The sequence below is a fragment of the Vanessa atalanta genome, chromosome 3 (assembly GCF_905147765.1).
Source record: "Vanessa atalanta chromosome 3, ilVanAtal1.2, whole genome shotgun sequence".
Lineage (NCBI taxonomy): Eukaryota > Metazoa > Arthropoda > Insecta > Lepidoptera > Nymphalidae > Vanessa > Vanessa atalanta.
This window is the reverse complement of record NC_061873.1, coordinates 13,128,455-13,154,282: the sequence shown is the minus strand read 5'-3', so window position 1 is coordinate 13,154,282 and position 25,828 is coordinate 13,128,455. Positions and strand designations below refer to the sequence as shown.

General features: G+C 31.9%; 1 protein-coding gene across 3 annotated transcripts in view; it reads right to left on the bottom strand.

The window, feature by feature from the left end:
- The window catches only part of LOC125077419 (nuclear factor of activated T-cells 5), an 82,096-nt gene that overhangs the window by 7,868 nt on the left and 48,400 nt on the right, over positions 1-25,828 (bottom strand). For 2 of the 3 annotated variants that reach the window (XM_047689370.1, XM_047689371.1), the window contains exons 2-9: positions 9,352-9,622; positions 6,077-6,253; positions 4,710-5,045; positions 4,526-4,625; positions 4,268-4,450; positions 1,333-1,510; positions 992-1,176; positions 346-553 (exon numbers count right to left, since the gene is read on the bottom strand). In XM_047689370.1, the coding sequence (XP_047545326.1) occupies positions 346-553; positions 992-1,176; positions 1,333-1,510; positions 4,268-4,450; positions 4,526-4,625; positions 4,710-5,045; positions 6,077-6,253; positions 9,352-9,622 (1,638 nt within the window). The remainder of the gene's footprint in view (positions 1-345; positions 554-991; positions 1,177-1,332; positions 1,511-4,267; positions 4,451-4,525; positions 4,626-4,709; positions 5,046-6,076; positions 6,254-9,351; positions 9,623-25,828) is intronic. The other variant, XM_047689372.1, reaches the window with a different exon arrangement.

Here is a 25,828-nt window from a genome sequence, read left to right as displayed (position 1 = left end):
ACTTACAGTCAGCAATTTCGTATAAATATTATTTCACTGAAGCAATGTATCATATCCGCTAAGTTAGTCATGCAACATTCTATAACATTTACTTAATGGTCAATCTATATATCGCACACAATGTTAGCACGTGTGCATCATTTGTATTCTATAGTATATTATACATAAACCTTTCAAATCAAAAGATATTTTGTTTTATTTACACAATGCAATCATAGTCATAATTTTAAAAATTACTTAACAAAAACTATTTCTTATTACTATCTTAAATTTTACACGAAATAGAATTCAAATGATACACACACATATCGTGACGCTGCGTAACGGAAAAAAGTATAAAATTACCTTGCGACATGTGCGCGTGGTGCGCTTGGTGCGCGTGGTGCGCGTGCGAGGGGTGTGTGGTGCAGTGCAGCGGGTGTCTCGTGACCGGCGTGTAGTAGAAGGCGTGCGGCTCCGACGCCTTGCCGGCCGAGCGCACGAACAGCTGCACGCACACCGCCTCCGTGATGTCCGACCGCTGGTAGGGCGGCACGCAGCACACGAGGTGCGTCTGCAACCAGATCAGACGTAGGCTTAGTGTGCTGCCGTTAGTTGGGTTTGACAGGAAGTTGGTCGAACGAGTGGCGTAGCTAGGTGGGTAAGGGCCCCGGTGCATAGAAAAAGAATCGGGCCCTCGCCCCCTCTTTAACGTATATTGGCATTCAAAATTATAGATAGTAATAAGAATGGGATACAGGATACAGTGAGTTGAACATATCATTAGTAAGTTAAATCCATACTTCATCTCTATTCAAAGCTCTTTTCATAGCTTAGGTTAGAGGGCCCCCAGAGCTCAGGGGTGCACTGCACCATCTGGCCCTACGATAGCTACGCCACTGGGTCGAACTCAATTATAAACACTTTCTGGCGCAGTTTACGAATTTTATTTGAGAGTAGTCTTCACGATTGCCTGTATGAGTGATCCTAATAAGCATTAAAAAAAACTTACTTGTTGCAGGAACTCTTTATCAGGCGCCACTTCTTCCTCCCAGGTGCCACCGTCTTGCAGCAATCGAAACACAACTCGGGTCTCTTTAAGGAAGTTCTTGCCTAATAGGTATAACTCCAAGCCTCCTGTAGCTGGACACGACACGAGGGACTTTCTGCATACTTCTGGTACGCCTGGAGGTTGAGCTAGAATAACCGAAATAAGATTAGTAAATGTAAGGTGTGGCCGATGTATGGTTTTAACGATTTGATAGATCTCATTGACTAAAATTTATCCAGCTGTTTTTTCAGATCGTAATCTTACCGTAACTGTGTGGTTTGTGCGATTTATATAGTACTTACTGCAAATAATCTGCGTGGAGCAAACTTGGAGCGTTTCTGGCTGTCCGTTGGTGTCGAGGATTTCAGTGCGGAAGACCATGCGGCAACGCGTCGACTTTTTCTTGCCTCTCGCCGCGTGGGCGCCGCTCGCTCCGCCCAGCGCTTCACCGAACCGATGCTCCACGTCTACATTGCGTTCCTGTGATATGTACACGTTTAAACTAGTGACTTCGTCTAGATGTATAGCAAATTTATTTGAACCTTATACGAGATTTAGTAAAACCTTGGCATGCATAAAAGTGTTTATAATTTAATGAGAATGAAAAAGTGGTTTTTATTTTTTTGAGGTATAATGGAGATTCAGAGTTAATTTTCAGTATGATTTACGTCCAGAAATACTTCAAAAGCGTTATAATAAATAAACTGATAATATGAATGTGTTTGTTTATGATTATAGTATATCTAAATATTTTTATTATGGTGTTTCCAATTAATGCAATAATTTAAAAACGGTTAAGAAATATCTTCTACCTTTAATATTGCATAAAATTCAACATCAATAGTGTTCTACTAGGAATCGACTAATACATGAACTTCCTCATAATACAATACATTACACAGAACTAAAATGCATCGCTTTGTAAATTTTACAACATATCACAGCGACATTCCAATGCGCAGAGTATGGCACATTGACCCCCGATAGCGGAGGCAGATAGCCTGCCGGGGCAAAGGGCGCGCTAAAATAACGCATAGATAAACACGTGCCTATATATTCATAATTTCGATTCATTTCCAATTGGGTCATTGTTTGATAAGTATATTATATAACGGTCTGTATTTAAGAACTGTTATTAAATGATAAAAATAACTTTCATTGTTATTTATTTATATGTATATAAATATGAAAGTATTATTTCACTAACAGTTAAACAGCACATTCCTGTTCTTTAACTCATCATCATAATTCGCTTGTCTATCCCATTCATTCAAAGTCTACGCTGTGATCATTGCCCCTTGGAGTATTTTAGCGGGGAGTTGGTTGTTTGCTGCTACAAAGTTGTGGCGCAAATTTTGAACTTAATGCAATTTTTTAATAAAAATAGTCGAACCGTGAAGTAATATCATAAAACTTTTCTAAACTATATGGTTAAGTTTTCGCCCAAATAATCGGAATTACAACGAGATAATTCTTCTAGTATACTTTGTCGGCTCTTATGACCATATGATCATATCTGTTTTCTACAGTAGCGAAAATCACACGGATTAAAAAGCTCAAAATTAATTTAAATTTAATGTTAATTTAAATTAAATAAGACCTATCTTAAATCGTGTCCTTGTGTTAAACAACGTCCAATAATAACACTTGAAGGGTGGTCAAAACCCAACGTATTGTGCAAACTCGTCTGGTTAGGTACCACCCAGTTATTAATTAATGCAACTGCCAGCCATCATATTTAGTATTGTTTTGTTCCGGTTTGCAGGGTGAGTTAGCCAGTGTAACTGCAGGAACAAGGGTCATAACATCTTTGTTAACGTGGTGGTACGGAATATTTGAAGATTATTACAGCGCCAATTTCTATGAGTAGTGGTGACTACTTACTATCCGGAGGGCCAACTTCCCGTAAACCAACCAAAAACATAAAAAAAAATCAAAGGTCTTAAATGATGTTCAATAAATGCTCAATTATTGATAAACTTGATTCGCTAACGTAATTATTTTATTTACAACTTATCGTTTTATGCCATTATAGAAACGAATATTTAAAATCCGATCGAAGCTCGATCTTAGGTTTTCAATCGGCGAAATACAAAAACGAGTAATGTGGCCTACATTATTTTTAAACTGGTTCGTATCGACTCCTATAAGGTACTTTTTAATTGGTATGAAACTACTTTTCAAGACGACAGTTCACTTGTGTAAGTAACCGTAGTAAAGTATTAATTACTTTGACTCGAGCCTGACTTTTACTCCAAAGATAAATTCTATCGGTTTGTATCTTTACAAGAGTAATGTTTTTTGAGCGTTTCTTGTTAATATCAATTATGATCGTATATACTAATTATATTTTGGCTCAAGGCAACAGAGGAACATTTTGTGGTTTTTAACAATTGCGGGTAGTAATGAGTAAGCAATACTTTCATTTTTATTACTGTTTTAAAATAATTTATACTCAGACATTTTTATTAGTTATTTTTTTATTTACTTAAGTCGCTTTTTTTTGGACATTGTATGTTTCTAAAGTTATTTTGCAAAGTTCTTTTGAAGGGAAGCGGGTACATTTATGTTCTTAACATTATGGTACTATGGAGATGATTCAAAAATCAAATGACATGTTATCTCCTATGCGCACAGACTACGCTTCCAATAAAAGTGATAATATTTTTTATTATGGTTTTTATTAAGAATTTAGACGTGCAAATCGGCCACCTGATGGTAAGCGGTCACCAAGGCTCATAGACATTGGTGCTGTTAGAAATATTAAGCATTCTTTATATAGATGTTATATCCCTTGTGGCTATAGTTATACTGACTCACTCACCCTTCAAACCGGAACACAACAATACTTAGTATTGCTGTTTGGCGGAAGAATATCTGATGGTTGGGTGGTATCTACCCAGACTAGCTTGCACAAAGTGATCAAAACTATCAGTGTAAGTAGATTAAAATTCTGGTTAAATTAATACAAAATAATTTAAAAAATGGTAACATTCGATGAGTTATGTCACCTACATTATAAATGTACGATGTAATCTGTTAGTTCTTGAGTAAATACGTCTTTGACATAGTCTAAGAATACACACAGTATTTACAGTAGTTTGCACGAGATCTTCGACTGCGGTATGTAGACGATATTTATTTAAATAACATTTTCGTTTCAAGATAAGATGCATATATGCATTAATAAATGAAGCCAATTCCATATTTGCCATAGAATTCGAGTCATTTCCTAACCTTGAGTATTCCAACGCAGTCGCACGTGACCTGCCAGTTTTTGGCAGGCTCCAGGTCAATTTCGATGACTACAGTGCCATCTTCTTTCCTCTCCTTGCAGGGCGTCGAGTTCTTTCCGGAGACGCGGCACGCTTGGTAGAACATATGTGGCGCAACGCGACCCGTATCCGTTCCAATGAATACCTGCGAATTGATTCGGAATTAACTCTAGTTTATTTTTTACTTACGATAGAAGATCGCATGGGATTAAGATCGTACCTGTAGAACAGCTGGTTTATCATAACCAATAAGTTTTACAACGGGAAAGCCATTTCCTGAATTATCCTTAACAGCACCCCTACTGCCTTCTGTCTGGTATCTATAAAAATTACATTTAATTTTAATTATTATTGATTGGATATTACGTGCTACAATTAGTAGGTAATAATTATACGAGGGTTACCTTGCCCTGTGTTGTGTCTCGGGTTGGCATAATATCTGTAGCTCCACTGTTCCATCCCGAGACTTGCAGGAAAGCGGAGCAGATAGACCAGGTGGGCCTGAATGTGACATGGCTGCTAATGCTCTTCGTCTGGCCAGGGCTTGCGCCAATTTACCTCCATACTTCCCACCCAGCTTACCGCCCAACTTTCCACCCAATTTCCCTCCGCCAGCGTATTTGGTAGCGAGTTTGCCGCTATTACCCAGTTTGCCACACGATCTGTACGCGGGATCCTGAAATCGTTTTCCAGGTGTCTCCGATATGCTTGGACTAGATATACTGCAACCAGCTCTTATCCTGAAATGCGACAAAGTTTTTATTAATATTGGGACTTCAACGAATTTTATGTCAAACAAGAAAATGCGCAAAATCGAATAGATTTTATACTGAGGTGACGATATCACGATGTGATCAAATATATTTTTTATAGTTTTAAAGTTATATCAGTCACATGATGATAATTATATAGCTAAAGGTCACGTAATTGTATTGACGTAAAGACTGTTATGCATTGAACGTGCCAACCTTAAACTAAAACCGGCAATTGTAAATGGTAAAAAAGCTAATTTCAGCAAAAACATAGATACGACTAGAGAAGACTTAAACAGAACAGTACTTATCTATTACTCAGTATGGAGATCGGCAGATAATTTATTATGAAAAGGTATTTTGCCATATTTATAAGGAATTATTAAATTGAAGATGCATATTTGCGATCTTGGGAGCACTTTATAGTTAACATATTGGTACTAAAGAGCATGTTATTGAATAGATATTCTAACTAAGTATAATGTGATTATTTATATTGAGTTAATAAAGTGCAATATTTATAGATTAATTAAAGTGCATGTGACACTTATCAGCTAATTCACATTAATATTAATTTGTTTGATTGATTAAAATCTTCAACATTTTGACCATATTCTTAATGTTATTTCAAAAATTACAATATGCTAAACAAAGAAAATATAAATGAAAATTTCGGTATATTTTAGGTGATTTATTTATACCTACTAATAGTTGTATATTTTGAATTACAACTTTTTGTACATATGTATTAGATACATATATATATGTATTTATATGTAATGAGAGGCGCAGCGTGTGACGATGACGCGTGAATGCGTGATAGGTAATGTCGATCACAGTTTCTCACGTGCCCAACTAGGATCAATGTTAGATTATTGAGTGACAATCTATTCGAAGCGAATCTTATAATGGTCTGTCAACGCTGCGTCCGCAACTATTATGGTTTTGCATATTTGTAATTAGAAATCAGTAGTATTTTTCATCAATTTGTAAATAAAATGGTATCTGTCAAAACGTACGCGGGGATAGGGAGAGCGGGCGCAGCGTCGGGCAGAGCGGGCGAATGCGCGGGCGCAGCGGGCAGCGCGAACGCGTACGCATCGTTAGCGTCGTCGCATTCTATCTTAACACCCGTCTCGTTCTCGCGCCGCCTTTTCGTTTCCGGCTGTTCCCACTCCTCCGCTACCTCGGATAATCTGCGCACATGCTGATACTGTTTAGATATTTCATATCAAGGATGATTCATACTATGAAAAACGTCATCCAGATTACATACAAGCTACTATGTTTTATGTTAATACTTCGTAAGCAATTACAGTTTTCCCACGACTTAGTATTATAGTCCTTACAGTTTATAAGCTGTGACGTGACGAATTTAATTGAGACTAACTTATTTGTTTTTATGACACTAGTACTACTGGGCGACTATCAGTAATTTATCTCGTTAAGTTAAAGTTCGTATGATGATATTTGGAAATCCCTTCTATTTTGAATATACGTAATTGGGTGACGTTAATTTTAAAATCATAAACTAATAATTTTATTCATGTAATTAAGAAACAGGACCGAATTTCTAAAGCATTGACGCAAGTAGCGCAGTGATAATTCTTCTATAACTGGAACTCGTGTATCGTCATCTCTTAGCACCGACTGTGGTATTTTTGGCAACTGTTCTTAAGCTTTATATTATTTCAGAGCTTTAGTAGTTATTTTGATATATAAAATTTGCAAAACACTTTAAATATAAACACGCGTCACATATATCATTGAGACGGAACTGCTACTAGTGTTTACGATTCGAATACACCCACTTGAAAAAGTTTAAGTACTACAGAATGATTTAAAAAAAGAAAACCATTGACATAAGCATAGTATCGCAATAATAGTCAAAGAACTGTAGCAAATCTATCGATTAATAATGGTCGATACCGTAGCTTAATTAGGTTAGATTATCTCAGATAATTTTTGTGATGAAGCAGAAATTAATATTAAATTTTATGAAATTGGTTAGATGTGTACAGGTAAATCCTTCAGTATCGCTACAAGAGATTAAATAAAGATAGTATCGTCGGATGATTCACGAACGGTTCGTGCCAAAAATACAAATTAGCACGTGCGCCGGTACTCCACAGCCGCGCCATGTGGCGTTGTAAATGTGAACTTCGCTATGATTGAAATTTAGATAATTTTAGTGAGAGATATAACTTGCTTTATAAAAAAAACTATTGATATTTGAACAGGATTTTAACGTGTTTTACACGTCATTAAATTTTTGTACTTTTTTAATCGTTTTATGAAAGGTAATAATAATTTGATAATACATTATTCTTGGATCATATTTCAATCTTGGAAATGAATCTGTTTTAGGTTGGTGGTCCCTGTTCAAAAACGTTGGTACTTCATTAACCGTAATCAAAATCTTATATTTTGAAAGCCCTAAGATTAATCCTGTTAGCTATAATTGAACTAGCTCATATTATACTGAAACGACGATACACTAGTTCCTAGTAGGTACGAATAGTGGGAAAGTTGGTACCAAAACGGCCACAATCGCTTCGTTACATTCATACGATTTGTTTATATAATATAATAGGCACAGTTCACATAACCTACAAAATCATTTAATGATCTCGATATGAAATCGGTTAAATAAATTGTCCACTTATCGTAAAGTCAGAACTTTTATCTTCTGTAATTATCGTTCGCTGAATACGAATTGTTTATGAAATGCTATTTACGCCATCGTATCAACTAGAACTATTAAAAGATTATAAATCAATTGTATTTTTACAGTACATTCCATCTTTGTAAGTAACACTAATTATTATTATTATTAACTTATTTTTTTTATTTAATTAACTTTCTCCATTTTTTAAATTTACTTCAGTAAATAACACAACCTGTTTTAATTTTATTCGATGACACGATAATTTCGATCGCTTGGATCGGTTTCACACGGTCGCTATCAACTTCCGTGTCAATATTAAGTTTATTTTTTATCTGTATTATTTGTAATTCTTGTCACTGCATTTCTACCGTTCAATGATAGAGTGTAAAGGTAAGGGAGTATCTTTGTGAATAAAAATTATCCCTCAAAAAGTATGAAGTTTAAATTATGCTGATGTAGCTACAGGATGGAATTTGATGGAACGCACTAATGCTGGGTACAGAAAATGGAATTAGAGAGAACTTTTTACAGCCGCTTTTAAAAAGCGCTATTTTCAAATAATTCTGCTAACCAAATGTATAAATCCCAGTTAATAAACGCATAAATGTTATTTTAAGGTAGCACCCTAGCTGTAGCTGACTCGTTTCTGGAAATTTCTGGAACCCTTATATCAAAAATTTATATAAATACTTTTTTGGGTGAATATGAGATACTTCTTCTTACCTCTACAGATTAAATACTAGAATCGGTGTGAATTATGAAATTTTTGATTTGTATATATGTCGTACGATGATTTAACAATTCGTATTTTCTTGAAAACCACATTGATATCGCGAAAACAGGGATAATAAGACGAACTTACCTTACTTGTTTGATCGTGCAAAATTGACAAAAAATCCACTCTGTCAATTCTGCTTTTTTTACAAATTCTTGCCGGCGCTACCCCTTGAGTGTTTTTTTTTAAATTTCGGAATTTAAGATTTAATTTTGCCAATATCACCATTGTCTAATTATTCGAGGTTTTTTTTGGGAATAATAAAATCATCCTACGACATGTGCCATGTAAATTTTATGAAACAATTTCTTTTATCAAATTAATTACTGTTTCTTTTAACATCTTTTAAATTTACTTTTACCATAGATAAATATGTAATTTTATTTACGAAACGTGTGATTTTGTTTCAAGTTTGTCTTTTCGAAGTAGTTTCGATAAGTGATGTAATCTATTTACACTACCAGTTATGACTACAGTATACGCAATGAAATCTATTAGCAATGGCGTTTTGATCATAGGCTGACTGGTATAGTGTGATTTCCGTATCACATATCTTGTTTATAATTAAATTTGACAAAGTTATATTACTTGAGGATATTCCTCAAACTGTAGATAAACATAAATTACAATTTTCCTTATTGTGAATAGTCAAACTTCTGTAATATGTAGATTAATATTAGGTAGAAACACAGTAAAAAATTTAAAGGATTATGGCAACGAGATCACATTTGACAAAAGCAATGAAGCGAGTACGTTTTAAAGCATGCCCGAAATCGAAACTATTTGAAATTAGTTGTAGTTAGATTTACTTAGCTTTAAAGTCATGCTACGATAATGAGTTAGTCTCTCACCTGTTAACCGGGTCTGGTCCGAGACCGCTGTCGTTACTATTCTCGCAGGGCTCGGGCGGTCGCAGAGAGTGCGTGTGTGCGTAGTGCCCGAGTTTCCCGAACTTGCCCAGGTGCGCGAACTTGCCCGGTCCGTGAAAGTTTTTCCCCGGATGCACCATCTTCCCGGCGTGAAGCATTTTCCCCGGGTGTGCGCGTTTATGCGGCGCTCGCATCACTTTCCTGTGAACGCGGGCGCTCATTGTCGCTGTGGTGGACATAGTCATTTTCATGCCTGTCGACAAACAGTAAGTGTTAGATCGACGTCCAAGCGTATATGAAGTTATTAGCTTTTATATTTTATGAACTAAATTAAGCTAGCTTTCTATTATATATAATAAGCTATACATCTCGTCTTCCCAATTAAATAATTAGATATTTTTGTGAATAATTAAAAAGGTACATGTAAGCTTATATTATATCTATAATCAGTATTGATTTTCTAATTGCCTTGCCATCCGTCCACTCTTCACGTATTTAACGCTCGTTTTATAATATTCCTACAGATTTACAACATTCAATCGTATCTCTTGTAATGTAAGATATTTCATTTGAATTATTCAGAGATATACTAGAAGTCTCTAATAGGAAAATAAAGCTGGTAAATGTAGTAATGTCTCGCAATGGTATCCTGTCAAAAATGAAGATTTTAGCTGTAATAATTCTAGTATCAGCGTAGGTAAAGTAAACTTATTAATTTTGAGCTTAGGTGGGCCAGTTGTTAGATCATATTAATCTTACGTTTAAGATTTGAGAATTTGACTCTTATTGAATTGTATCGATAATTCATCTCATTTGAAATTTAAGGGAAACAATTGGAGGGAACCTGCGTGTATCGAACGAAGTTCTGTCACATGTGTATTCATCAAACCATTGGTAAAACGCTTTCACTGTTTCCCCCACTTTGAAGAGGTGGTATATGATTCCCCCATATGAAGTAGGGGTATGTAGGACGAGCTGGATGAATGTATCCATCAACCCGCATTCACGTAGCGCAAAGAATTTGACCAATAGTGAGATATTTATTTACTGTAATTTTATGATAAAATTCAAATTCCCAAGTTAGCTTTTTGGTAGCTAATGCTAAATTATATTTAATTTATAGATTAACGCCTTAATTCAGCTATCTGTATGCTGTGCCTCGGTAGCCTTGAACCGGTGTTAACATTTAATTATTCTCTAGGACGAAACACTGAGTCGACAGTATTAAAGATAGCAATCAGTATAGACGATCGTCGTAAATTCAAACGTGGCACTGAATACGTAAACATTTAGACGGATGGATCACTTAAAATCTCGTGCTTGTCAGTATTCAGGCAACGTGCTACGGCTCAATTTATAGCATTATTGCTTTTGACGTTAATTACCATAGAAATTAGAAACGATAAATTTATTTTGGCACTGTCGACTGTCGATGCCGCGAAACTGTTAACTAGGTGTAGATGTGAACTTCATATTTATGAGTTTTGTTGGCTGTATTTAGTTTTGTAATAATTTTTATAAGCAGCATATTTTAACGTTACTATATGTATGATGTTTTGATCTGAATACGGCGTAATGAAATCTAATTATAGTTATTATTATTTTTTTAATAATTCATATTTAATTAATCCCTATGCGCGGACATGCAAAAAAACGCTATGCGCTAAGTGCCGGCATTTTTAAAAGTTTGGAGAATGAAGAAAAGCCCACACATAAAAAAACGCAATACTTTGAAATCCCAATATCCGTAGAATTCAATTAATATATTTTAAATAATATCGACCTTATTTATGTATACATACAAACGTTTTAATATGCAAAATCGCTTTCGTTTTATAAAAAAATAAATTTTGTGCTAAATTGTAATTTTGTACGATTTAGAACAAGATTTTTTTTTCGATTTTGTACGTCGAAAAATATCCCCAAGAGATGTCAAACTTTTTCTACTTAGAGATCTCTTTTACCATTTTATTGTATATATTTTACATCTGGTACATATTTCGTATCTGATATTTGTAATGTAAGTATATACTGCTAACTATTGCCCGTTGGTCACATTTATACCTTAAAATAGTAACGTTATTTAAAAAAAACTACATAATTGTCTTTTCAACATAATTGTCTTTCACCTCGACCTGTAGAGGAATAGGTTTGTAGGAAGCCACCGAATTCTTGCTTGCCTTGAGATTTAAGTAGCCATGTTCCTCGTATCTGAATGCCTCGAGACACTAAAATTAATTCAGATCTATAAAATTTAATATGGATATATATGAAACACTAATATACTATTATTATATAAAATATATATACTTTTAATATTTTTCATCCAAGAAATTGAAAATTTTGTTTTGGTATATAATTGTTGTTATATAAATAAAATAACTTGATTAACAATAATCGTAACTGTACAAGATTAATGAATACATGTCCAATATCAACTTGATATTGTGTAATAATCGCGAAAATCTAAGACAACATTATATTGTCATAAGGTCAATGTGAAAGCCACTAAATGTCATTTGTCTGATTTTAAAGACATGGAAATTATTCTACCCTTTTGTCTGACAAGTGGGCAAACATTGTACCAAATTGCATCAAACAGATGCATATTGTCTCACGGAAAACTCTTAACACGATGATTTATAAACACTTATTCAGCACAAGAAAACTCATTGGCGGTTGCCCGGATATAAACCTATTGTCTTTGATTACGATCCACATAATCACACACAGCTCTGAGATCGTATTGAATAAATCGTTAATACTTTTACGATAATATCTTAGTGTTTAGTTTAACATTTCAAATCTTAAGAATTTCTTAATAGCTAAGACTTTCAAGGTATCTTGTAAATGAATTATTAATCCAGCTGTAACCTCATACGGTTCAAGTCAACCGTTGTACATTGAGGACAGATGAATCAAACACGAGGTGTTGATTAGCATCAGATGTCTACAATAAATACTGGTAACGCATCTGTATATAAATTAGTCGATACGTTTAGTCTATTATTTTAAAATATTTATTAAATAAATTATCTGTGTGTAACGGAATTATTGGATTTCTGGATGTAACGGATACAAACTAGTAATCAAAGTCAAATTCTATAAATTCCAAGTATGCATTTTGTCAACCAGAAAATTAATTAATTATGAACACATTAATAGAATTAAAATTGATATTATCAGCTGGATCAATACTTTTATCATTATCGAGTATTGTTATCACTAATAGATAATTAATTTTATTGATGGTAGAATTTTTTGCTGGTTAAATCTTTCTGCTTGTGTAACCCCTGATCAAAGCGATAAACAATTCTTATTGACTTTGAAGGGTGCGTGAAGCCAGTGCAATTGTAGGTACAATGGATATAACAGCTTGGTACTCAATGTTGCCATGCAACGCTGTACTGACAATGCCTCTATTTGCTGTGAGATGGTAGCAATTTAACATCGGAGGACCGTTTTGCTTGCTTCTCTATTCCAACTAGTATTATAAATACGAAAGTAGCTCTGTTTGTTACCTCTACACGCTAAATACTCTGAAACGATTTAGGTTAAATTCGGATTGTTTGTGTCCCAGGGATGGTCATAGGCTACTTTTTTTTAATTCCTCCTTAAAATAAAGTGAAGGTTTGACTTTGACTTTGGTGCTACAAAGCTTTATATAACCGCGGGTAGAACTAAGGGTTCAGTTGACATACAAATTATATAAACGGTTTTATATAAAATAGTATACGTTGTTTAGAATAAAGAATTAAATAATTAATTTACAATCGAAATGTTTATCTTATTTATAATAATATGTAATGTAATTTGTTATTTATTTCTTGCGGTTTTTCTCGGAAGAGTCTGCAAACTGCATTCCGAGCTTCGATATGTTTTGATTTAAAAAACGATTGGCGAAATCAACGACATAAATATACTTGGATTTTGATTATTATTATTTTTATTTGTAAATTTATTACAACGACTATTCTTACATAGTGGCCAACCAAGTGGTAAAGTAGTATGGCGTGTGGCGAGTGTCAAGCGTAGCTGACACGCAAATCAAGATGGTAAAGTTAGCTCGTTTGTTTTAGTTATTTTGTAGTGCAACACTCTATCTAAGTATATGAATAATCTAAGATTGTTACTTTGAGATCGTTTAGCCTTCTAGTATCAATTTAAGCAACATTCAGCGATTTTCGGTAGCCACCTCTGATACAGAGAAAACGATATTTCGGTCGTACTTCGCCTTGCTCATGTTTAGTTCAGAACATGCGTCGACTCACAATCAACTTTTCTACCTCGATTCAATTTTTATGACAAAAATATTCGATTTTTTTATAACAAAACATTGAAACGTTAAACAACTAAGACGAACAAAAAAACAAAACAACAAACCAAACAATCTTAAGTTTCTTTTATTAAGATTTTATGAAACGTATAAAAATGTTTTTTTTTTTTTAAATGTTTATGCCCTTTAGTATATTCATAGAGTCGTCAAATCATGTCCGTTTTTTTTTATTGAATTGATTTAAAGAATTTTCTCGAAACAATGTATGTACCTATGTGTAAGACGACATGCGTCAAGCATTTTAATTGGAGGCCATTACAATAAATTGCTCTATTTATTCTAATTGCGTAATAAATAAAACTATTGAAATAAGATAATAATCTTTAAATAAAAATAGATATTCTTTGTATTATGTAGCCAAAAGTCTAAATGCTGAGTTGTTTGACAAATTACGTTGAAATTATTTTATTATTGTTTTTCACTAACTACATTCACGAAATTACAATTGTTTTATTTTTATCTTTTAATAAGTATTCCGCCATAGAACTTCGTCTCCAATATTTTTTGTTAATTCTAAAAATCATTGTATCGTCGTGCAAGAAATCGCTACTTATTCAGATAAAACGGTCAATGAATTGTAATTCCATAACGCGATAGATATAAAAATAATAATACATTAGGTAAAACCAATAGAAACATTATTTTAAAAATACTTCTTAGTTTAACGGGTAGGTGTACCGACAGGGCACAGATTATACTATCAACATAATTATGATCTAAATATATCTGTCAGAATTATGATCTGTCAGAATAAAAAAAAAAAGAAGTTAAGTTAAAGTACGAAGGCGTATGATTTACCATGAATATATCGAAGTCTACGTTGGATTTAATCGAGTGTATGACGCCAGGGTAAGAAACATTTAAATTGCAAGGTAGCGACCGGAGTTCGTTACCCTGTCAGTCCGGCGTGTCTCGACTCTCGACCTATCACACTTATCGTTCACAAACGACATCGATGAAATATACATCAAAATAAACGCACACTTCATATCTATTATGTAAATAAATAACATCGTGCTTTATTGTTTTTGTATTAGCAGAAATATATTTGTATAAAACGTGGAATTTTATATCGCTTGCCTGTTTGTAGTAGCCTTTTATGAAAAAAAAAGTTGTGTTATTTTTTAATTTATCTGTGCGTGGTCAATATTATCGGTGCAATATTGAAGGAGTTTGTGAGAAAGTCGAACTCGGGTTTGTGAGAAAGATATTCCGCAATAAACTGTTATAATCTTACTTTCTAAGAATATTTAAGGTAATATAAGATTATTTAATTTTATTTATATATTTGGGACGAAAGATGTCAGCTCATAGCCATTTAATTTGACGGAAAAGAAGACTTAGTAAAGAATGAAAGGGGAAATAAATTTAGTGATTTATTCCGGCCCCTTTAAATTTTTAAAAGATCTTGAGCCAAATGTAAACATTTCGCTGTTAAGAAATAAATTGTCAACAAAAGTAAATTCTAAAATGTTATTTTTTATGGCTGTCTTATTAATTCGTACGTAGTGACGTCATTTGTAGAGTACTTTTCTTAAAACTTAAAAAGGCTAATTTTTGAATTCTAAGAAATATATTGTAACTGTTCTAGATATGAACTATGGCAGATAATTGAAATTTGTAACTCATAGTACCGAAGTTGACTATTTTTACAGTTAGGGGGAATTGTGTACGCCCATAGTGGCTGTACGTATGAATCTAAACAATTATTCTAGCACCAAAACTTGCGGTGAAAATGTCAATGGATGACCACATAGTATAATAATAAAAACATTAAGTAGCCCATTTTCTCACCTGTCTTTTTTTTAATCTTTTATATAAAAATTAAGAATATTATTTCAGTGATTTATGTCTATCTCACTTCCTCGCCTGTCCGTTTTATATTAAACCAAATGAATATGTAAAATGCATGGCGCGTATAAAAATTTAATTTGAATTTCATTAATATTTAACAATTACGAAACATCAAATGATGTGTGTCGAAACGTTCCATGTATATTAATTTGAAATAATCAATTCATATTAATTTTGAAACATTTTGGTTCAAGATCGTCACTGAATTACAAGCGATGCTTTTACTGAAAATATTTTTTATGATTTTAATGACAGACATCCAATATAAATATATAAAGGAAAGTATTTTCGTCTCCCGCTTGCTAAATCTAAGTACTATCAGTATTGTATTGAATTTAGAAGTATTATGAAAGTATAAAAGATAAACTCAAAAAATACCGAACAGATTTTAGTACCATTTATATAATTCATTAAAGGTTTTTTAAAAATTATCTGACATGTGACGATTGTTGAAAGTGCCGCAAAAAATAATAACGACTGTGAGATTTTTATATTTTATATATTTTTATGACGTTTTAAAAAATACATGTAGATCCCGTTTTTTTCTCCGCGTGTAAGTTATTTCGTTTAAAATGAGACAATTAAACGAAGAGTGGTTAGAAAACGTAAATCTTAACAGATCAGCAATCTTACAGAGTCTGTGTTCAAACCAATGTATTTTCTTGTGCTTAACTCATGGGTATGTTTGTAATTAATCTCTGCCAGTCCCAACCAAAACAACTGAGTATAGAAATCTAAGTGTACCTAAATAGCTTCGAAAGGTTTTTTATAAATTACAAATTTTATCGACATTTTTAAGGACAGTTTTGGTTACATACCGGTTTATATACAAATACATCTATTTTATAAGGTCAAGAAGGGGTCACCATTCACAATCATTCGCCTAAACCGTATGTCCGATAGAAGTGTAGTATCATATTATGATATTTATAAAGGTAAAATGAAAAGCAATGTGAACCGTATATATATTTCTAAGATATATCGATGACAATAGGTCAAATTCTGAATAAATTTCTTCGACAGTATCCACGTCGTTTTGAATAGTAACAACGTGGCGTCGCACGTGACATTACAATTTTAAATCTTGACGCGGAGATTGTAAAATTCGTATATTATGTAAGGCTAACTATTTAAGTTATGTTTATATGTAAACATTTTTTATTGCGTATTCAATTATATAAGAATTGTTTTTTTTTTTAATTAACTTGTTCAATAATAAAAATTACATAGGATTTATTGTTTATCTGTGACTGTAAAATATATTTTTTTTATGATATTGCTAGGCAGACAAACCTTGATGTCTAAGATGTTACATCCCTTAAGCTTGTAGTTACCCTGGCTCACTCCTTCAAAGGGTAACAATAATTCATACTGCTGTTGAGCGATATTATACGTACATAAGTGAGTGTTATCAAAGGGGGGCTTGCACAAAGCCCTACCACTAAGTATTAAATTGACATAAATATTTATTACTTTACTAAATACTTCAATGGTTATCAAACTGTTCTAAAAAAATGATGATATCTATTTCTAAGGCTTTTAAACGATAAAACTCTGTCACACTATACTTAGATCAGTTATTCGTGTATATTGGAACTTGGATAGGTTTGTTAGATGCAGGTTTTTCCACTGTTCTGTGAAGTATCGATCCGACGTTATTGTTGCGAGACACTATTCGCCCACACTGACTGGAAGCTATGCAAATACCATCGAAGAATTAATTAATGCGATGAGTTTGATGACCCGAACTGAGAATGTAAATATTATTGTCGAGTGTTTTAAAGAATCTAAATTGATTCACTCAAAGCTATAAATTTTAGAATAATAACTCTACAGTTGTAAATAGCGTCATTCAAATTATGGACTTAGCATAAATTTCATTGCAATTTTTGCATTTTTTTTTTTTATTATTGCTTCATCATTTCAAAGACTATAAAATACTAATTAGTATAAATTCGAAATTCAAAAATTACGCGAAACATGTTTAATTTTTTAATAAAAGTAAATGGGCAGATGTAGAAATGTAATATCGTTTAAAATACGAGTAGGTATAGCTCTTGATTTATAGATGTATTAAATTAATATCTTTTGATATATGACTTTGAAAATATAACAAAATAAACTCACTAGAGCCGTTGCGTTATATATCAAACTTTATAATGTAGGAATTACTTTAAAATAGTCGCAAAAATATAATGCATTTGGGAAAATCGGGCAATCGGGAAACGTTATATAAGCTATTACTATTACTCAGCTTAAATTGCCTCCGATACTTTTTGGTAAATTTTAGTACTTTTTTTAGTTCTTTTCTTTAAAGTAAATTATGTTAAAATAAATCCAGTTACGACTATGTAATGAACATTAAAATCCACAAACATTAATATCGATAATATTTTATAACATCTTATTCCCAACGCTTTCGCAGGGGTAACATAGCAGTAGTCACAAAGATTCGCTTACATTTCTTCGTCGACAAAAACGTCATTAGGTATATAAAAATATTGTATGATGACACGTATATACTGTGAGATTGTTTTTATCTTTTAATAGTATATCTAAAAAAGAAAAAAGAACAACCTCACAGTACGCTTCTATTTCAATAAAGGCTTTTTTATTTTGAAAAAAGAATAAGCCATAAAAAAATGTCAATAATATTTGTTTAGGCTTAAGTAGCTGTATTCATATATAAATATTATTACAAAATGTGTACTTAATTATTACAAAATAGTTACTGATAAGGGGATCCAAGCAAACAGTTGGTATAATCCAACGAAGATAGAATGTAAATAATAAACATATTCATTAATACCTAGTATATGAAATAACTGGGTCATGGAGACAATGATGATTACCGTTATTATACGGGTACCGGCTGTTACGACTAAATATTTATACTATTATAACTGTTCCGTTCGATATTTAAAAATAATCAGATTATAAATACTATTAGTGACATCTAGTGCAAGTTATGTAAATCACTTTGTTAAGTGTAGTGTTTATATCAATATTTTATTTGTCTATGATATTTTAATAACGAATATTCGTCCTGATTATCTTGTTTTTTTTTTAATGCGCACACAATAACATAATAATACATATAAATAATTTTTATCTATAACTGTTCGAGCGTAGACTTGAGCTTATCCACTTTCACATTTATAATATTTATTAGTAAGATGTCAATTAATTAGATCCATTCTAATATAAATTGATGTCACCCTACAAACACCTCTGCAAAAATTTAATAAAAAAAGTATCATAGATGAAAAGATAATTTATATTTCGTAGAAATCATATTTATACTTCAATAATTTTACAGATTAGTTGCATTCATTTTAAGAGTTAATTTAATTTGAATACTTTTATCGCGTTAATTTTGTAAAAAATAACTATTTTATTGATAATTATGTCAATCCTTATCTTGAAAGTATCAACATGATTCAATAGACAAACTATAGTTAAGATTTATTTGAAAATACATCAAAGATGTTATGTCACTTGACCTTAATGCTTTAATTACACTATTTCACTCACCCTTAAAGTCGGAACACAAAATACAAAGTTATTGATGTTTGACGGTAAAATTAGATAAAAGGCATTACTTATGCAAGACTCAATTAGACAGTAATACTTGTATATTAAATATATATATATATATATATATATATATATATATATATATATATATATATATATATATATATATAATATATAATATATATACTATAATACGAATTATTATTATCAATAAAATACTGACGGGTATCATTATCTATTCATATTCAATGTATGTAAATAATAAAATTGACAAAAAAAAGACCCGCTGAGTTTCTTTCGCCGGTTCTTCTCAGGTCAGGGTATTTTCTTTTCCGCACCGGTGGTAGTGTTTAATGACTACAAATTAGTGTATGCTTCTATATTGAATAAAGGAATTTAAGTTGAAGTTTGAGTTTGACATTTGAAAGAATAAAAGATAACTTTTTTTTTTTAATAATCAGCCCCTAGACCTCTAAACAATATTTATACGTTAAATTGTTGACAGACAGACAGACCTTATGATAAAGATAACTGTATTTGATGGTACTACTATTCTACTCGGTGGTAGGGCTTTGTACAAGCCCGTCTGGGTAGGTACCGCCCACTCATCAGATATTCTACCGCCAAATAACAGTACTCTGTATTGTTGTGTTCCGGTTAGAAGGGTGAGTGAGCCAGTGTAATCACAGGCACAAGGGACATAACATCTTAGTTCCCGAGGTGATGTAAGGAATGGTTAATATTTCTTACAGCGCCTTTGTCTATGGGCGGTGGTGACCACTTAACATCAGGTGGCCCATATGCTAGTCCACCAACCAATGCCATAAAAAAAAAATCGATATTTGTTAGCGACACTTATATTCACAATTGTAATCATATTCAAATATCGATTTGTTTTTATGTATATTCAACGGCTTATAACAAAAAGTTTCTACAACTACGTAAGTGGTCGTAGGTTATTTCGCCAATGTCACAATTGAATAATGTACGGAGAATGTGCGGTTTTCGAAATAATAGTATCTTGTAATTCAGCTTTGAAACTCACGGTCGTTTTTCATACGAAGATAATTAAGAAAAGAATAATTAAGTAACGTTCATAATTTATAAATAATAACAACCTTTAAAAAACGAACTATTTTTTTAATTTAAAATTTCAGGTAGACTTGCAATCTGCAGCGTCCTGATAACATTGGCACTCTCATATTAATCATCCCTTACATGCGCTTCCAAACTTGGGTACCAAAATGTTATGGCGCTCGTGCATGTACTCACACTGGCTCACTAACACTTCAAACCGAAACACGACAATAAAGTATTGCTGTTTGGCGGGAGAATATGACATGTGTGGGTTGACAAGGGTTTGCACAAAGGCATATCATCAAAAAATCTTATCTGTTATTATAGTTAGATATATATTTATTTATTTATAATTAAATATAATTGTGATTAATTATTATTTTTTTATCGAAAATAAGTAATTGATCATGTTTGTAAACAACAATACGAACGAGAGTGTTGCGTCTCTCAGGATCAATATAATTGCAAACACGCGCTTGCCACGTGAATTGGATACCTAAGATGTTGCTTAAAACAATAAACCAGAATGCTTCTGGAAATACTTACACTTCTAGTTTTTCTGAGTAGCTATACTGCCACAAGTCATTATATTTTTAAATTAAAAAGTTCTAAGAATTAAATATTGTTTTACACGGTTTTTGTTATTTATTTAAATCGAGATAAAAAACGGCTTCTTTTCCTTTTGTAGGTCTTTTATATAATATCTATGTATAATAAAAGTTCTTCTACTATCAAGAACAATTGTACATTACACATAAAAATTAAAACTATGTATTACATTAAAAAAAAACAATAATTCTACGTTTGTCTTCTGCTATGTATAAGTCATAGTTATTTGAAATAAACATCTCCATACTTATTTATATACATAGACAGATAACATCCACGATTGACGCACTGTTATATAAAATAAATGAATATATTTAATTCCATAGACAACTAATTTATAAGAAATATTTTTACCAACAAAATTACAGCAATACAAAATATGAGTATACATAAAATACAACTTAATGCATATCATTTTAGCGGCCCGTTTTGTCTGAGAGGCCTGCAGGTGTGTACCCGCCATTAGGCCACAACTATTATTAACCGATTTGTCGCTCGTTACGTTAACATTAGTGTCGATAACAGGAATCATTTAAATTTTATTTAATTACTAAATGAAAACATGTAGGTGCAGGTTGTTATTGAAAATGTTATCCGCGAACGGAATCGAGACAAAGGCGATATTTTTCTCATTGTTCTGACACAGATAACACACACGCGAAAGTGAGAATGAAGAAGAAAATGTTATATTGTTGTGGTTCATACAGAATCCGTCGTTATTTTTTTATTTTTAAATTTTTTGAATTGGTAATACAAGCCACTGTTATAGTTTAGAACCTTGTAAATGGAAACGATTTCATTTTATTTAAAACCAGGTAATCAAATTTTTATTCATGATAATACCTATATTTATTCTTTAATTAAATAAAATTCTACAATTTTTTCATCATATTACGAATAAACATAAACCAATTAATTGAGTATACAAAACCAAACGTCGTGAAGGACGTGCCGCCTATAGAATTCGCTTACATGCGATAGACATCTAAACAGGAATAAAGATAACAGTCGAATAGATTTTACGTCCTTTGTAACGACTCCATGCAATAAAACAGATCGTTAAAATAACGGCCTTATTTGACGTTTACGATCTCATCATTATTGTAGGCAGACAATATATTTTTTTTAATTTTCATTATGCATCAACCTTAAAATTCTGCCAAAATTTATTCGTTTTCTAAAAAAGAATTTCTTTCATATACAATCAATATAAGGTTATATACCTAATATTACTTTATATTTAGTGTATGTTCATTATTTATTACTGTATTGAGTTAGTAATTAATGCAATCATAAATATATACTAAAAATATATAAACAAAGATATTCAATGAATATGAATTAAAAATAAATCAGTAAAGTCTAATTTTATATTCGCAATCACTTAGTACAAATGATAAATGATTTTAATTTTATCAGTAAAAAATGTGCAGAATTTTTAAATATAAAGTTTATTATGTTATCTGTTTTTATATAATTTGTAGGTCAATGTTGTATAATCACAATTATTATCTTATGACTGATACGTGTCAGTCACGTTAAGCGTGCAAAATGTGCGGACGATAAAATTACGAAATATAAACTTAAAAATGAATACATACATAGGTAAGAAGGAATGGATTATTTGAAGAACAGTGGTCACAAATATAATAAAAACTATTTATTATTTCTGTTTTATTTGGAATGTATACATAATACCGATCGTAAAAAAATAAAACATTTACTCAGTCCTAGGTCACGTACAATTACTAGCAATGATATCTCTGTAGCTTCACAACAATGTTGCAAGTGTCCATCTAACAATTGATACGTACATATAGTATTCGAGCTGTAAATTGAAGTGGTTCGATGAAGCCGCGCCTGTGGGGTCGTACGTCACACGTCTATGCAATTTGTCGTTTAGCGACTGTTGAACTCGAACACTAGTCGAAGAACATAAATGTCGTATTTTAGGCATATAGAGATATATGTCTATTTGATTGATAGATACAAGCAACCTCGACTTACATCCGTTGCGCACATCCGTTAATTAAAGCTTTTCCTCCCGATTTTGTTATATGTATTCAGTGTAACCAAAAATAACAATCTTTATTGCGATGAAACTTACTCCTCCTACTCAATTATATTAATCTATTCGCTGTTGGAATTTATAATGGGCGAGGCCTAAAGTATGATGCCACACAAACAAAAACAATTATTAAATTATTGAAGCCTCAGTGCAGTATTTTGGAGCAAACATATTACAATCAGTAAAATTTGGAATCGATAAAACCGATGTATAGAAATTTAAATGTTGCGAGAAAAAAATATCCGAGTATAAGGTACACGATAACATTATATCAATACTTTGAACGCGTTTAAAAGAAAATTAAAACAAAACAAAAATATGGCGTAAAGGAAGCGTTTTTTATCTTTTAAATGTCACAGATCATAAATAATATAACACTTAAGGATCTAGAAATAACATATCATGGTGTCGTTCTATATTTGAATATAAAATCCTGTTCTTAGTTATCTTGAAATGAAACATTTCTAAAACTTATAGACGTAAAACAATTATAAATATTTATGTTTAATTTAAAATGATTTAAAATAAAGACAATAATATATTGACCCTTTAAGTGTAATCGTATTTGTTACTATAATGTAAGTCATAAAACTGTGTTCCAAATATCTAACTCTTTCATTTTGTCGTGGCACTCGATTTTAGCTTTTATCGTTTTATAGATAGAATTTAAATTAGCAAAGTATCAAGTGACCGAGTTGTTGAGTGAAAGGAGAGTAGCGAGCAAGTTGTATAAGTTGATGTTATTCGGTTGAAGTTGAAATCACATGCGTTCTTATTTACGTGTATGTTTAAGTTTATTCAACTTTCGTATTTTTTTTAAAACACTTTAGACGAAGACAGTTAACATAAGCAAAATAAAAATAGGCTAATTTATTATCTATCTCTAATCTGACTACATTGTTCTTTTTCTACGAAAATAGTTATCTTTTGTTTTTAAAGATATATTTCCTCTATTTTTGCATTTATATATCTGCATTTTTAATTCAATATATCAAATTGAGAGGTACCGGTTATCTGGTTGGAAAAGAGATTTTATTAAATGACAGACACAGTGAAAGTAATGTATCAACTTTGTGAATAATGCAATTATAAGAATAAAGATAATATTGTATAAAAACGTTTTAGTAACGTATAAAAACGTAATAGAAAGAGAAACAAAAGGAGGTCTATCAATTAACTTTTTCAAAATTTAAGTTTCAAAACCTCGTTCCAAAAGCAAAAAAATATAATTTTTTTTTTTAAATAATGTTCTCTCTTCCTTCGAAGGTAAAAGAAATAATTTATTCAGTTTAAATCATGATTATGAATCGATAAATAAAACAATAACGTTACAAACTAAGCTTTTATCTTAAACAGTAGTCAATTGTAACTAGATATCTACTGTAAACGCAACAAAGAGAGCAATTTTCTCGTATAAATATTTCTTGGTCGATTGTAAAGCTGGGTGTTAGACAGATGTTTAGTGGGGAGGGAGGTGCCGTTGCTTACAGCAACAGGGTGGGTGAGTGCGACTTGAGTGTTTGTTTACTCCCTGTTCACCTGTTGAGTGGTAACGTCCAACGCTAAAAGAAATGTTATCGAGTTTAAATTGGGATAAATATCTTATAGAAAATCGATTTTCCTCCCGGCGAATCGTGACTTTTTTGTTTAAATATTTTTTTTAGATACAAGGTTGCTTGTATAGATTTAAGAATCCTTTGTAATATCGTTTTTAATCATAATTTTATTATTAATGACATTTAACGAATAAATTATCAATGTTTAAGCTTTTTATTATAATGTGAATTAAATGTATCTACTGTTGGTTGTTCTAAGTAAATACCTAAATAGCATGTATGTTTGGTAGAATAGCAATTTTCATTGTTATTACAACAGTAACAAACTTATTCAGCGGCACAATGAATTCCAAGCTTGAGATAACATCACTAATAAAGTTAGAACTACGTTAAAATATTAATTCATGTAATATTATTTAAAAATCACAAACCAATGTTACTGTTTAAATAAGTATCGATATAAGTTAACCTCGCACACTCCAGCTCTACTTCTGACCCAGCAACAAGTGGGGGACCAAAATAAACGAAAACGAACGAAGGAAGATTAAGTGCGACCTTCAATGCCGTATAATTCAATATACAAGTATATAACACACCTATTGTATCTTATTCCTAGTAATGGCGTAATTTGGTATTTTAACACGAAAAACAATAAAAACTTTTTTACGATTAACTTATTGGATTACAATGATTGAAACTTTGTGATAGTAAATAATTAAAAAAAAAATCACTGCGGGTAGTTTTAGTAATTATCAAGTATCTGTCTGACAAATGTGACATATACGTATGAATGTAAAAAAGCCACCACAAACACGGTACGTTTCACTTGCATTGTTAATTTTATTTGTGACGTATGTTTTTTCTGGTGTTCTTATTCTTATTCTTTAGAATCGTTATTTAACAAGATGAACTTTAAAGCTATCACCGTCTCAAATTGAAGGGTCTACCGAAAAGACTCGGCAAGAGAAGAAAATATTTAAGAAATTCAGCACTCACTCTTTTCTTTTCTCTTTTCTATCAATCATTAATCTCCCATGACGACAAAAACACAAAATCACTAAATGCTAGTCGTATTCTGAAATATTTTACAAGCATGTGATTATGAACACAAATATGTTAAGTTAACAAAACACTGAAAGTCAACGAATTTAATAAGTTCCATTAATGGAATAATTATTCTAAATAAAATAAAGGAACTAAAAAGGGGTAAAAAAACTAAAACACCACAACTCTCTTGGAATGGTCATGTTTCATGACTTGCTTAAACTTATCTCGAAGCAAATTACAATTAGTAGTGGAAAAATATAAAATGGTAGAGACAAAAGGACAACATCCGATTAAGAAGTCAATGAAGGATCATTAAACGCCTTTTACTCCAAAACACATCTCTTGTTTCCAAGTTGTTTTTTTTCGGTAGCAAAA